This window comes from Carcharhinus amblyrhynchos, chromosome 3, assembly GCF_965287045.1.
Source record: "Carcharhinus amblyrhynchos chromosome 3, sCarAmb.v2.hapA, whole genome shotgun sequence".
Classification (NCBI taxonomy): Eukaryota; Metazoa; Chordata; class Chondrichthyes; order Carcharhiniformes; family Carcharhinidae; genus Carcharhinus; species Carcharhinus amblyrhynchos.
The window spans coordinates 35,304,058-35,319,307 of NC_137326.1; the positions used below are offsets into that span (position 1 = coordinate 35,304,058).

General features: G+C 41.5%; 1 protein-coding gene across 1 annotated transcript in view; it reads left to right on the top strand.

Moving 5' to 3' along the window:
• Positions 1–311: 311 nt before the first annotated feature.
• Positions 312–15,250, top strand: part of atxn7 (ataxin 7) — a 143,799-nt gene continuing 128,860 nt past the window's right edge. Inside the window, exons 1-2 of the mRNA XM_080183152.1 lie at positions 312–477; positions 633–701. Coding sequence (XP_080039278.1) covers positions 312–477; positions 633–701 — 235 coding nt within the window. The remainder of the gene's footprint in view (positions 478–632; positions 702–15,250) is intronic.

The following is a 15,250-nucleotide window of genomic DNA, read 5'->3' on the forward strand; positions in this document are numbered from 1 at the left end:
ATTGCAGCGTTAATGTAAGCCTACTTGTGACAATAATAAATGAAAGGTATCCCTATAAATACTTTATTCAGTTACCATTTTGAAGGTTACAGCTGAATCTGCTTCCTGGCAGACAGGGAATTAATCTGAAATTAAAAAAAAAACAGAAAATGCTGGATAAACTCAGCATTGGATGAGTTTGTAGCGCGTGTGTTGTAGAGTTGCAGTGGGGGTAAGGGAACTTTGCTGAGTCCCAGCAGCGCCTCCTCTTAAAGGGATGGGGACTGCAGTTAAAGGGGAGGGTTAAATTCCTGCCACAATGTAGCGAAAAGATGGCGGAAACGGCCGAGGCTGACGTCAGCGCGGCCCGAAGCGCGGCCGGGCAGCAAGAAGGATCAGCAATGGCGACTGTGGAGAGGAGACTACCGAGTCCGGAGGCGTTGGCGGGACAGCCCTGGACCCACTGGATCGATGCCGCCAAACAGCACGGGGCGGACGGTGAGGCCAAAGCGCTCTTTAACCTTAGAAAAGACTTTTAGCGGCGAGCGGCGGAGCGGGCCCCGGGATGTTTGTGCGCCGACTTGGCGCAGGCAAGGCAGGCAAGTGTAACTCAGTGACTGACTGACTGACTGATGTGTCCAATTGTTACACAGGCACCGAATTGGAAGAAACTTTTAAGGAGTGCGGGAAAAACCGGGAGGTCATGCGGCTGAGCCGGGAAGGTGAGTGGCGGCTTCAAACTTTGCTGTGCTTCTTGCCTCCTGCCTGCCTGTTGTACAGCCTCTCAACCGCGGGCTGGGTGAGTGACTCCGCTTCGCAGGCAACTAGACCAAAAGGGGGGCCTGTTACATGGATGCATTCTCAACTACTCGTGGTTTGCCCAAATATTTGTAGCAACTGGGTTAACCAACAAAACGTCCAAAGTTCCCACTCTTTCCTCCTCCCCAGCAATGATTTCCTAATCCTATTTATTTGAAAAGTTCCTCCCCCCCCCCCCCCCCCGGTCTACGTGTTAAGGTTCAATTGCTATCTTGTTTGTCAGGTAATGAGGGAGTGGTTCTAGATAGTATTTTGGAGCTATTGAAAGTTTACATTACGAATAATAATTCACTGTGATTGACCATCCTGCTATGTCTGGATGATTCTGCAGAAGCTGATCACAATACTGAGTTGTATTTCAAGAGGTTAAGGCTAACTACTCTTGGTTTCATTTATGTCAAGCTGTCTTGTGGATGAGTAATGTACCCTGCTACTAAGTTATTACCTCAGCCTGTTTGACATATTAATATTGAATCCAATTTTAAACTTTGGATAGAAAAGTTGTAAATTTGCATTTAGCAATCTTGAACTCTACCATGTAAACTAATTTTAAAATCTCCATATTATTTTGTAACAATCTCTATCATAAATGGTGGAAATGACTATTGGGTAACATTGCTATTTGAATCTACCCACTTTACTTTCTATTTGCTACATCTTGGATCATGTCCTTCAGACATTGTTTAGACATTTAGCTTCTATGCTGTCCAATCTGTGTAGGGCCTCAGATAAAGGTGCTGAATTAAATTTCAGCCATTTTAAATTAGTGAAATTGGACAAGAAGACTCAAATTTCATTTTTTTTTTGCTAAATTTAGAACAGGTGTTGCTGAAATATCCTTAAAATTCAGTATAAAAACATGCTGCTGATGGATGTTTTTGGCTATTGTTACAATACACAGATACTTTTTTTAAATGCGTTGATACTTGCATTTTGAACCTATCTAGTTAATGCAAGATTCCTCTGTGGGCTGTAAGGGTTTTAAAATAAAATTAATTTGGACAGTCTTTCTGTTTTCCAAGACAATAATGATAAGATCATGGCATACAACTGTCCATAGTTCAACACTAATTTGACTTTGATAGAGGCCACATTGTTGATGTAGGAACTGGAAAAGTTACACTGAGGCAATAGTTTTGCTCTTGAGTTGGGATTGAAGTCTGTTTTGCGATAGTTCAGGGAAAGCTCTGTGTACCTGATATGAGTGTTTGTGCTGGTACTGACTAAGTTGAGTCCCATTCTTTATTGTGAATCTTCGTCAGGTTCTGGAATTATTCTGCAGTGCAAACTTTTTCAGTACTGTTTTATCTGTAACTAAATTTTATTGAATCTGTAAAACCAGGTGCCATTGGTAATCTCATTGCACACTTGTGTGTGGGCATGAAACATGTCTAATAGGTCTTACAAGGCTTTTTACCATAACACCATCACTTAAATAATTTGATAGATGTGAGATGTCATAACAGCACTTTGTTTTCCCAGGTTCGAATGTCAGTGCAATATTTAGTAAACAAGTAGTTAAATTTCAAAAGTCAAATATCAAAGTTAAAAATGCTATTATGTAATGGGAAAATCTCTAATGTTTCTTGTATCCTTGTTGATAGCTCCGTATGCTGTGAGATATGACTTTTTTGATATTAGATTAGTGCGGTGTTATACTGTGGCTCTCACTATGCTGTCAAATGAAAATGACTTGCATTTAATCTGTCAATTGTTAGCAGGGAAATGACATCCACCTAGAATGGTATGACACTCATAGGACTACCGAAAACACATTGTATAAATTTGAAATAACATTTAAAAAAAATTTTGACTTGGTTTTTGTTTTGTTTTACAATTGTCATTTATTTAGCCATTTTTCCATGTAATGTATTTATAATCAATTTTCAGTAGTCTTAACTGTTTTTATTGTCCTCTTTGTGGTTTCTTCCAACCATTTTGGATAGAGGCGCAAGTATCAAATATGGCATCATTCACTCACTTCTAATTGGCTGGAAGGAGGTGATGGTCAATCAAGAGCCTGAGTTTAACTTTGTTGTGATGACATAATGGATATTACCAGACCATTCTATGACACTTTTTAAAAAAATACTGAAAGCCGGGTTTCCATTGATTTGACTATAGTCTTTTGTGGGTACAAGAGCCTGAATTGGCCTAATGGACGGTCATTAAACACTGTAACCTTAAATTATTTGAGATGGGATTGTGAGTGCTATTTCTTGCTTTCTAAATTTGCTTAGATTCCTGATATGCTTGCATGCCTTGTTTGGTAAATGACACTCAAAAACAGGCTACTGTTTCACTTCCACCAGAGTAATGTAATGTTATGTCCCCTGTCTACATGTTGTATGGATGCATACATTAAGATAGTCATTGTTACCGTGTATGCATTATATGATAGGTTTAGGTTCATGTAATGCCTTCACAACATCCCAAAGCATTTGACAGCCATTGAAGTATTTTTGAAGTTTAATGACAATTATAGTGGCTTGATAGAGAAGACGTTACATTAATCTTCCAAAAGGGAAAGAGTTGCATGTTGTACTGTAATTGAGTGTCACTGATGAGGCAATCAAATCCATTGTATTTACTGAAGTTCATTTGTTTTGCAGCTTTATATCTTTCAAAGCAGCAGGAAAGGTCCAATATCTGTTCCATTAGTCATTACTCCTTATTAACTGATTCGTGATCTTTGAGCACCAGATTTTTGATAAATCCATACACACCAGATACGACTTAAAGCACAAAGATAGTTTCTACTGCCAGGGGAAAAATAAACTAAATTATAATGGTAACAGATAAGCCTGTCATACAATCTGTTGATTTTTCTTCCCATTAAAGGTAAATTGGACAAGGTGTATAAAAGACTTTTGAAACCAGTTTTTTCATGCTGAAGCAGCAGAAACCCTTTGTCAGTAGTTTTTAAGTTGAAAGACTGGGATGTGAACCCTCCTATGCCCAGTTCATAAATAAATTGCTGTTTCAGAAGTTCAGACATTCTCTTCCTTCATGCATATAATGCTTTAATTGTGGTAGCAATGTTTATAACTTTTAAGCACATTTAATCTATTGTAAAATGCACACAGTGAAGCTCGACTATCTTATTTCTTCAACACCAAACAAAGACTAATACATAATCTATTTTGTGAAATTTACTTAGTGTTTAATCTGTATATGTAAATTTTTAAAGCCATTTCAAATCTACATAATGTAGGTATACCCTGATCTCTTCTTGCTATATCCCAGTCGGCTCTCAGTAATAGTTTTAAAAAAATTTCAGTAACATACAAGGCATTCAACAAGTCCAGCTTGCTGTGATACTAAAGCAAAATATTGCAGATGCGAGAAATCTGAAATAAAATCAGAAAATGCTGGAAATACCCAGATCATGCAGCATCTGTGGAGTGAGAAACACTGGTCAATGACCTTTCGTCAGAAGTGTTTTAAGCTAATATGGAACCACGAGAAAAGATGGTGAGGGATGAGGATGGACAAAACGGAGTGTTTGATGGAGTGGAAGACAGGAGAGATTAAATGACAAAAGATGCTGTTGCAAGTTGAAAGGAAGAAGCATGTTAAGAACAAAAAGTGTAAACGGGAATAGCAGAAACAGATGGAGACAGCAGCTATGATCTGAAATCATTAAACTGAGCCTGGAAGATTGTAAAGTTGAAAATTGATGTGTTGTTCTTGGGACAGTGCTTGAGGCTGAGAACAAGTGAGAGTTGACTGGAAAATTAAAATAACTGGCGACCAGAAACTCTGGGCCATGCTGAGGTGTTCCATAAAGCAGTCATCCAATCCAATTTCCCCGATGTAGAGGAACATAAGAACATAAGAAATAGGAGCAGGAGTAGGCCATCTAGCCCTTCGAGCCTGCCCCGCCATTCAATAAGATCATGGCTGATCTGTCGTGGCTCAGTTCCACTTTCCCGCCCTCTCCCCATAACCCTTAATCCCCTCTCTTATCAAGAACCCATCAACCCGCTTCTTAAAAATATTTAGCGAGGCAGCCTCCACCACTTCAACGGGCAGAGAATTCCAGAGATTCACCACCCTTTGAGTGAAGAAGTTCCTCCTCAACTCCGTTCTAAACCGCCTCCCCTTTATCTTGAGGCTGTGCCTCCTAGTCCTACTGTCTTTTTTGAGCGGGAAGAGTCTCTCCACCTCTATCCTATCCATCCCATTCATCATCATATACGTCTCAATGAGATCTCCCCTCATTCTTCTAAACTCTAACGAGTACAAGCCTAGTTTATTCAGCCTCTCCTCATAGCTCAATCCCCTCAACTCCGGTATCAGCCTAGTAAACCTCCTCTGCACTCCAGGGCCAAAATATCCTTGTGCAGGTGCGGCGCCCAAAACTGCACACAGTACTCCAGCTGCTGATGACACCAAGATTGGGGGAAAGGCAAATTGTGCGGAGGGTGTGGAGAGTCTGCAGAAGGATCTAGATAGGCTGGGCGAATGGGCCAGGAAATGGCAAATGGAATTTAATGTTGGCAAGTGTGAGGTGGTCCACTTTGGTAGGAAGAATGGTAGGAAGGACTATTACTTACGTGGTGAAAAACTGCAGCAGGCGACGGTGCAGAGGGACCTCGGGGTCCTTCTGCATGAGTCGCAAAAACCCAGCTTGCAGGTGCAGCAGGTGGTCAGGAAAGCGAATGGGATGCTGGCCTTCATCGCGAGGGGGATTGAATATAAAAGTAGGGAGGTCTTGCTGCAGCTGTATAGGGCATTGGTGAAGACTGCACTGAGAGTTTGGGCACGCTATACTACAGGAAAATTTCTGTTACATGGCATTCTACGAACAGGAATTTTCTGTTGACCAAAATTCTGGGGTTGAATCTGTTTTTTATTTTACTAGAGATATCAAACACTGGTTATTATTGGTAGCCTACCGTTGCTTTTGTCTCGGCTTCCCGCTGTTCTGCAGCACCATGTTATCTCAGTGCCGCTGTGCTCCCGGACTGCTTGTGTGACCTCAGTACGTGCATGATCATTCCTGGAGAATGCTGGATAACAGGCATTTTTTTTGACACTGTAAGGAGTACACTTAAATCATTTGATTTGCAAGGAACGCTGGGGAGTCCAGGACAGTCCTTGACGGAGGATTTCCCGCCATTGTGGTTGTCAGGATCTCCACCATGTACATTTCATTTCCTGCACGTGACCTTTCGTTTCTTCCCCACTTGCCAACAACCTAAATGGGATTCCTCTTGTCTTCATCTTCCACCCATTTCTGTGTTTATCCTCACCATTTACACCACCTTCAACTTTATGCTATTGCCTAGTACATCTTCTGCTCTTTCAGCATTCCAAATGGACTTTTCCACTCATGTACCTTCTCCTGCGATGCAGGTGATGCAATACCTTCCCTTCTATTACTTCCTTTCCAGGGTCCCAAATACTACTTCCAGGTGGAAGTGATTTTCTTGTACCATCAACTTTATATTCTGTATTCAGTGGTTACAGTGTGATCGTCTCTGCATTGGGAAAACCAAATGCAGATTGGGTGACCACTTTGCTGAAAGTTTCTGTTTTGTCTGTATGTGTGACCTCACGCTTTGGATCATCTATAATTTTAATTCTCTCCCATGTTCCTACCTAGACTTCTCTCCACCTCGTCTTTGAAGCACTTTACAGTGCTCGCACTCTCTCTGTCTCTCTCACACACACAACCTCTAGACTCATGTTTTGTTTCCTTGCTTGTTGATCAACAATCTCCCTTTGCTGCATCATCAACATTTGTCAATTTGTTTCTTCTGCTTTCCATCTTGTAACAGATTTTCCCATTTGCCCTTACAAATCCAGCTTCACCACCTCTCTCAAATTTCTCACCCATTACATTTTTTTCCAGTTCTGATAGTGTAACTGACTCTAAATGTAAACTCTCCCTCTCTCTCTGCACAAACATTACCTGAGTTACTGTTTATTTCCAGCAATTTCTGCTGTGATGCCACCTTAATTCCTTTAGCTTAAAGTAGTTTCAAAGGCAAATACATTTTCTTAGCTCCGTGTTTAACACAGATCAACACACACCTCAAAATCCTGAACAAACATGCTTGCAACAAAGAAACTTGTTTTTAACCTGATTCTCATCTAGTTATAATAAAGCTTCAGAAAATTAAAAAAAAACTTTGATTTAAGCCAAGAATCTAATTCATGATTTATATTTTTCTGATCAGCCACATTGCTCCCTGGATGAAACTGGCTACTTTAGAAAAAAATAAATTGTAGAGTAATGTAAGTTTTTAAAAACCTAGATTATGTATCTCTATTTTGATGGAAAATTATTTCAAGTAGAGGAAAGTGTTCTGACTTTGCTGTCTTACTAGTGAATATTTTGATATTAATATTAAAAACTCTTCAGTCAGATTTTGAAGAAATTTAAACATGATATTCTTAACAGATTAGCATCTATTTGCCTCTTTGTTTTTTCTTGTTAATTATTAAGCCTTTCCCTCTTCCAGACTTTTTATTAGTAATGTAGTAAAGTTTATTAGCCACAAATAACGTTTACAATAACACTGCAATGAAGTTACTGTGAAATTTCCCTAGTCACCACACTCGGGCACCTGTTCGGGTCAATGCACCTAACCAGTATGTCTTTCAGACTGTGGCAGGAAAGAGGAGCACCTGGAGGAAACTCATGCAGACATGGGAGAATGTGCAAACTCCACACAGACAGTGACCCAAGCTGGGAATTGAATCCAGGTCCCTGACTCTGTGAGGCAGCAGTGCTAACCACTGTGCCACTGTGTTTTTGGGACCATTGTTTTTTTTTTGCAAAGTTAATTATTGGCCTGTGTTTTGTTGCTGACCTTGAAGAAAGCTGTGAGCAAAGATCTACTAATCTCTATGGCATGGACATCACCTTTCCAAGTACAAAAGCAAAATATTACAAATATGCAACAAAAATAGAAAATGTTGGAAATACTCAGCAGGTCAGGCAGCATCTGTGGAGAGGAACAGAGCTAACACTTCAAGTTGATGACTACCTTTCATCAGAACAAAGAATCACCATTGACCTGAAGCAATAACTCTGTTTTTCTCTGTTGCTGATAAACCTGCTGAGTATTTGCAGCGGTTTGTTTTTATTTCACCTTTTTCCTAGTGTTTAGTTTGATTGCGGGCCAATGATAAGGGATCTCTGGCATCCAGAAACAGTGAGGTCATAAAGGAGGCTAAGCAGCCATTTGGATTGAAATAAAATCTCTTGGATTGCGAACCAGGAATTAAAATTGACTTGAAATACTCAGCAGGCTGAGTAGCATGTACGGAGAGTGAAATAGAGTTGATGACTGTTTGTCAGAACTGGGAAGAGTTTTATCAGATCTTAACAATTATAGAGGCAGAGCAAAACAAAGTGGCGAGTCTAAGATAAAGAGTTGAAGGCAGAAGAAATTTAAACAACAAAAGGGATGATGCTGCAAGGCAAAAGAAGATGGCAGCGGGGCAAGTAACAAAACACCTCATTTTAAATAGTCAATATGTTCTTAGAAACCGTGACTTAAAGCAAGGGGCATGCATGCGGCAGGTTGTAGTGGGCTGCTCTTGGACGTTGCTTCGGGAGTTGCCTATTGCTTCATGTCGTTAGTGTGCTTAAACTGGACCATCTCGAGGGCAACATGACAGCTCAGAGACTATCTCTGTTGCTGTGCGGACACATGGATTTGGGCCTGTGTCTGTGGGAGTTTGCACGTTCTCCCCGTGGTTGCGTGGGTTTCCTCCGGGTACTCCGGTTTCCTCCCACATCCCAAAGATGTGCTTTTAGGCTGATTGATTGGGTAACAAATTGTCCCTATATTGGACCTCCCTGATCCTCCTACATTAGGCGTAGACTAAAATCATGAATAGGTCATGAGACAGTGGGACGGCGGCGCGGGCTCGTTGGGCCGAAGGGCCTGTTTCCCATGCTGTGTTGTTCTTTGTTTAAAACAAAAGATGGGTTTAGAGAAGGTGTAAATGGGAAATGTGGGATCATCAACAGCTGCCACCCAAAAAAAAGGGAGACAGATGTCATGGTCTGAAATTATTGAACTCAGTACGGAAGGCTGCAAAGTACCTTTTTGAAAGATGAGATGCTTTTCTTCAAGCTTGCATTGAGTTTCATTAACCCCTGCCTCCTAAAATGTCCCAGAGTGAGCTAAAGAATTAAAATGACAAGTAACCAGACTCTTGGACACTCACTTGTAGATGGAACGGAGGTGTTCCACAAAGCCGTTGCCCGATCTACATTCGATTTCCCTGCATTGATAGCAGTGAAGGCAGTATACTAAGCTGAAAGTAGTAAAATAAATTGCAATTTGACCTAATAGTGCAGTGTTTTGGGCCTGTGACAAGGCCAGGGAAGTTGTCAACAGTAGTTAAGATTTGATGCATTTTTAAAAACCCAATTACACCTCATTCGACAAGGCATAACTTTAGGATGCAGGTTGGTTTACAGTAAAATTAGTGCATAAAAAGTGTGAATTCACATTAATTCAAGTGATACTTTCCAACGATTTCCAACTGAGGACTTTGGCAGTGCATCGTGTAGAGGAATAAGGACTACAGCCCATTATAAGAGGATGGAGAAGCCATGGATGGTATAATGAAATTTCTCAGGGATATTACCAGTAACTTGGTTATATAAGGAAACTTGAAGTCCAACTTTTTTAAACTCCTCAGCTCCAGACATCTTGGACTGCCAGAAAAGACTAGCACGTGAAGCTGATGTTTAGTTTGGCATGCCACCATGCCAATTCAGCACCTAACCTAACAAACTAGTAAGTAACTTTACATGTAATGAGAATTAAAATTTGTGGATGGCAGCTTATAGAAATAGACATCTCTAGTTTCAGCTGTATTTGAGACACTGGACCTGTATGAAAAATTAACTTATTTCACAAGTGATTTAAATGTAGAATATTTACCACAAACCTTTGTTGCAAAACAGTGCAGAAGTGATAAAAGCAAAATACTCTGGATGCCGGAAATCTGAAATAACAGAAAATGCTGGATAAATTCAGCAAGTCTGGCAGCATCTGTAGAACTAATGTTTTGAGTCAATATGATTTTTCAGAACCGAAGAAGGAGAGAAGTGTAATGGATTATATAGTTGGACAATGGGGTGGAGAAGGTGGGGTGGAGTAGAAAGTCAGAGATTGGAGCTAAGGAGAGATTACAATGATGTAGACAGAAGACAAAGGGAATATTAATGGTAGTGTTAAGGACTAAAGAAGTGCTAATTGTGACATAAAGGTAAGATGGCAGAATATGTTAATAGGAGAACAAAGTTCTGTCTTCAGTGAAAGCAAAATTTAAGAACAAATGACCGATGCTGTTTGCATTGGGACAAATCAAGGACAAACAAAAAGGAGAGGAAAATTCACAGTCTAAAATTGAACACAATAAATCAGAAAATGAGGTGATGTTCCTCCAGTTTGCATTGTGCATAACTGGAGCATTGTAGCAGTCCAAGGGTGGACATAGAGGTGTGAGAGTAAGATGCTGAGTTGCAATGGCAAGTGACTGAAATATTGGGCAAGTGCATCTCCTTCAATTTCATCTGAAAGGAGTGTTTGGGCCCTTGGACTGTGAGGAGGGAGGCAATAAAGGGGCAGATGTTGCAGCTTCTGCAGTTACAGGGGAAATGGTTGAAGGGACAATAGAGTAGTGGACCAAGTTGTCATGGAGGGAATGCTTGTGGAATGCTGTTGGAAAAGGGTGATGGGAAGATGTGTTTCATGTTGGTATCATGCTAGAGTTGACACTTAAGTCCTGGAATAATTAGGGACTGTCAGCATGGATTTGCAAAAAGCAAGACTTAACAGAATGTGGCAATTATGTATGGTTTTTTTAGAGATTCATGAAATGTTATGCAAGTGGATTTTAAAATTTAAGGTATGTCGAACATCGTTGTGTAGCTATGTGGCTGTCAAGAAAGTAGGTGTGAATGGATGCTTCTTTGATGAAAACTCAGTCGTTAATGTATTTTAAGGATAGGGACATAGCGAATAGGAGCAGGAGTAGGTTATTTGGCCCCTCTGCCATTCAACTGGATCATGGCTGACCTACCTCAATGCCATTTTACACACCTATCACATTGATGTCTTTTAATATCTAGAAGACTATTCACCTCTCGAATGTAGTCAGTAAGCCTCTACAGCTGTCTGGAGAGGAAAATTTCAAAGATTCATCATTCTGAGTGGTAAAATTCCTCCTTGTATCAGTCTTCAATGACATGTTTCTTATTCTGAGACTGCTACAGCCCACAGCTAGGAGAAAGGTTCTTCCTGCATTTGCCCTCTAAATTTTGGACATTTAATCCTTTTCATTCCTCTCTAGGTCCTGTTTCCAATCTCTCCAAGTGTAGTGAACCTTTGCTGCACTCCTTCTGATTCTCTTGCTTGGGTGAGGAGACAAAACTGCGCACAATACTCCAGATGTGGTCTCTCCAAGCTTCTACACAATTACAGCAAGACTTCTTTACTTCTGTAGTCAAATCCGCTTGCAATAAACATAGAGTTTGCCTTTCTAATTGCTTGCTACACCTGTACGTTAACTTTCAGTGACTTGTGACCAAGGACTCCCAGGTACCTGTAGACATCACTTTCCAATCATTCAATTTAAGAAACGCTCTGCATTTCTGTTTCCCCTACCAAAGCTGATAGCTTCATTTTTCCACATTTTATTCCATCTGTCATGTTCTTGCCCACTCGCTTACCCCTTTGCATTTACTTTACAACACCCACTCCCTCCTAATTTTGTGTTGTCAGCAAGCATAGAAATACAACATCTGGTCCCCATGTCCTAATTTCTGATATAGATTGCAAACAGCGCTGGGCCCCAAGTACCAATCCTTGCAGTACCCCACTAGTCACAGCCCACCAACTGGAGAATGACTCATTTATTCCTAGTCTCTTGCTGACTGTTAACTAATTCTCATTTCATACCAGATATTCGCTGTTCCATGTGCTCTAAATTTGTGTCCATTAACCAATTCTCAGTCTATTACCCCAAAGCCCATTGCACTAATTTTGCTTGCTCACCTTATCAAAAGCCTTCTGAAAATGCACCAGGTTCACTGATTTGATTTATTGTTATTGTCACATGTATTAACATACAATGAGAAGTATTGTTTCTTGCATGCTAAACAAAGAAAGGATACCATTCATAGAGAAAGAAACGTGAGGGTGCAGAATGTAGTATTAGAGTCGTAGCATTGTAGTGTCATAGTCATAGGGTGTAAAGAAAGATCAACTTAATGCAAGGTAAGTCCATTCAAAAGTGACAGCAGCAAGGAAGAAGCTGTTGTTGGTTCATGACCTCCGACTTTTGTATCTTTTTCCTGACGGAAGAAAGTGGAAGAGAGAATGTGTGGAATCCTTAACTATGTTGGCTGCTTTGCCGAGGCAGCAGGAAGTGTAGACAGAATCAATGTATGGGAGGCTAGTTTTGCGTGATGGATTAGACTACATTCATGACCTTTTGTAGTTCCTTACAGCCTTGGCAGAGCAGGAACAATACCATACTGGCTGTGATACAACCAGAAAGAATGCTTTCTATGGTGCGCTTGTAAAAGTTGGTGAGAGGCGTAGCTGACGTACCAAATTTCATTAGTCTTTTGAGAAAATAGAGGAGTTGGTGGCTTTCTTAATAATGGTGTTGGCATGGGAGGACCAGGACAGGTTGTTGGTGATCTGGACACCTAAAAAACCTGAAACTCTCGATCCTTTCTACTTCATCCTCATTGACGTGGGCAGGGGCATGGTCTCCTTTATGCTTCCTGAAGTCGATAACAATTTCCTTCATGTTGACATTGTGGGAGAGATTATTGTTGCGACACCAGTTCACCAGATTTTCTATCTCATTCATGTACTCTGTCTCCTTGTTGTTTGGGATGTGGTGGTGTTGTCAGCAAACTTGAAAATCGCATTGGAGGGGATTTTAGCCACACGGCCATTGGTGTATAAGGAGTGTAGTGGGGGGCTGAGAACACAGCCTTGTGGGGCACTGGTGTTGAGGATGGTTGTGGAAGAGGTGTTTTTGCCTATCCTTAACAGATTGTGGCCTGTGAGTTAGGAAGTTCAGGATGCAGTCGCAGAGGGAAGTGCTGAAGTCCAGGCCACGGAATTTGAAGATGAGTTCCGTGGGAATAATGGTGTTGAAGGCTGAGCTGTAGTCAATACGTAAGTGTCTTTGATATCTAGGTGTTCCAGGGTTGAGTGCAGGGCCAAAGAGATGGCATCCGCTGTAGTGCGTTAGGTGAACTGTAGTGGATCCAGGTAGTCCGGGAGGCTGGAATTGAATCGTGGAATGACTAGCCTGTCGAAGCACTTCGTAATGATAGATGTCAGAGCCATCGGCCGATTGTTATTTAAGGCATGCTGCTTGGTCTTTCTTAGGTATCGGGATGATGGTCATCTTCTTGAAGCAGATAGGGACCTCAGATTGTTGTAAAGAGCGGTTGAAGATATCCGTGAATACCCCTGCCAGCTGATCCACGCAGGATCTCAGTGTTTGTCCGGATACCCCATTCAGGCCCATTGCTTTCTGTGGGTTGACTTTTGAGAAAGCTGCTCTGACATCTGCAATGGTGACCCCAGGTGGAGGTTCATCCAGGGCTTTCAGGGTGGAGGGCATGACCTCGCTGACCTCTTGCTCAAAATGGGCATAGAATGCAGTGAGCTCATCAGGGAGAGGTGTGTTGGAGCAGGTGATTTTATCTGCCTTCATCTTGCAGCCTGTTATGTCTAGCAGATCTTGCCATTGTCAGTGGGAGTCGGTGTGGCTAGCCTGGGACTCTAGCTTGGTCCAGTACTGTCTTTTGGCATATTTGATGGATCTCCTTAGATTGTATCTGGCTTTCTTGTACAGGTCAGTATCACCTGACTTGAATGCCTCAGACCTGGACTTCAAGCAGTGGATAGGCCTGTTCATCCATGGTTTCCATGGATTTGCTTCTTTGGTACATAGTCTTCTATATACTTACTAATGAAGTTAGTTGCAGTTGTGGTGTACTCGTTCAGGCCGGTTGCAGAGTTTTTAAATACTAACCAGTTTGCTGACTCCAAGTAGCCCTGTAGGGGTTCATCCAATTCCTCAGACCAACATGCGTGACTTTCTTTGGATTCTCCCACTTCAGTTTTTGTTTTTGAGCAGGAGCATAGCCTTATGGTCTGATTTGCCAAAGTGTGGGTGGGTGATAGTGGTAGGCATGTTTGTTATTTGTGTAGCAGTGGTCTAGGATGTTTGGGCCTCTGATGGAACAGGAGACATTGCTGGTAACTTGGTAGTACACTCTTGAGCTTGACCTGATTGAAGTTCCTGGCCACGATGAACAAGGTCTCAGGATATTTCGTCTCGAGGCTATTCGTAGTGGTATATATTTCATCCAGTGATCTTTAGGTTGGCCTGGAGTGGGATATAAACTGCCATCAGGATAATGGAGGTGAACTCACGTGGAAGATAGTAGGGGTGGCATTTTAACATCAGGTATAGGTGTTGATTAGGAGGTAGACGACCTCATCTCCCCAGCCTTGCTTGAGTTTCTCCTTATCTATTCTGCTAGTTATTTCCTCAAAAAAAATTCCAACAGTTTTGTCGTACACAATTTCCCGTTCATAAATCCATATTGTTTCTGCTCAATCCTACTATTTTCAGTGTCCAGTTATCACAAGGACGAATGTGGACCCATTACAGGTGGAGACCTAAGAACTTAAAATGGAGAATAGGAAAATGGCAGTGAAGCTAAATAAATGCCTCGTGTCTGTCTTAATGGAGGAAGATGCAAGAAATCCCCCAGAAATAATGAACACTGGATTAGTGAGAATGAGGAACTGATGGAAGTTAATATTAGTTTTAAGAAAGTAACATTGAAAAATTATTGGGACTTTATTCATCCATGAGATGTGGGCATCGCTGGCTGGCCAGCATTTATTGCCCATCCCTAGTTGCCCTTGAGGAAATGATGATGAGCTGCCTTCTTGAATTACTGCAGTCCATGTGCTGTAGGTTGACCCACAATGCTGTTAGGGAGGGAATTTCAGGATATTGACCCAGCGAGTGCAAAGGAACAGTGATATATTTCCAAGTCAGAATGTTTACTGGCTTAGAGGGGATCTTGCAGCATTGGTGTTCCCATGCATCTATTGTCCTTGTCCTTCTAGATGGAAGTGGTCATGGGTTTGGAAGGTGTTGTCTAAGGATCATAGCACACACTGCTACTGCTGAGCGTTGGTGGTGGAGGGAGTGGATGTGGTGCCATTCAAGTGGGCTATTTTGTCCTGGATGGTGTCAAGCTTCTTGAGTGTTGTTGGAGTTGCACTCATCCAGGCAGGTGGAGAGTACTCCATCACAGCCCTGACTTGTACCTTGTAGATGTTGGAAGTTTTGGGAAGTCAGGAGATGAGTTTCTCACTGCAGTATTTCTAGCCTCTGACCTGCTCTTGTAGCCAGTATGTTT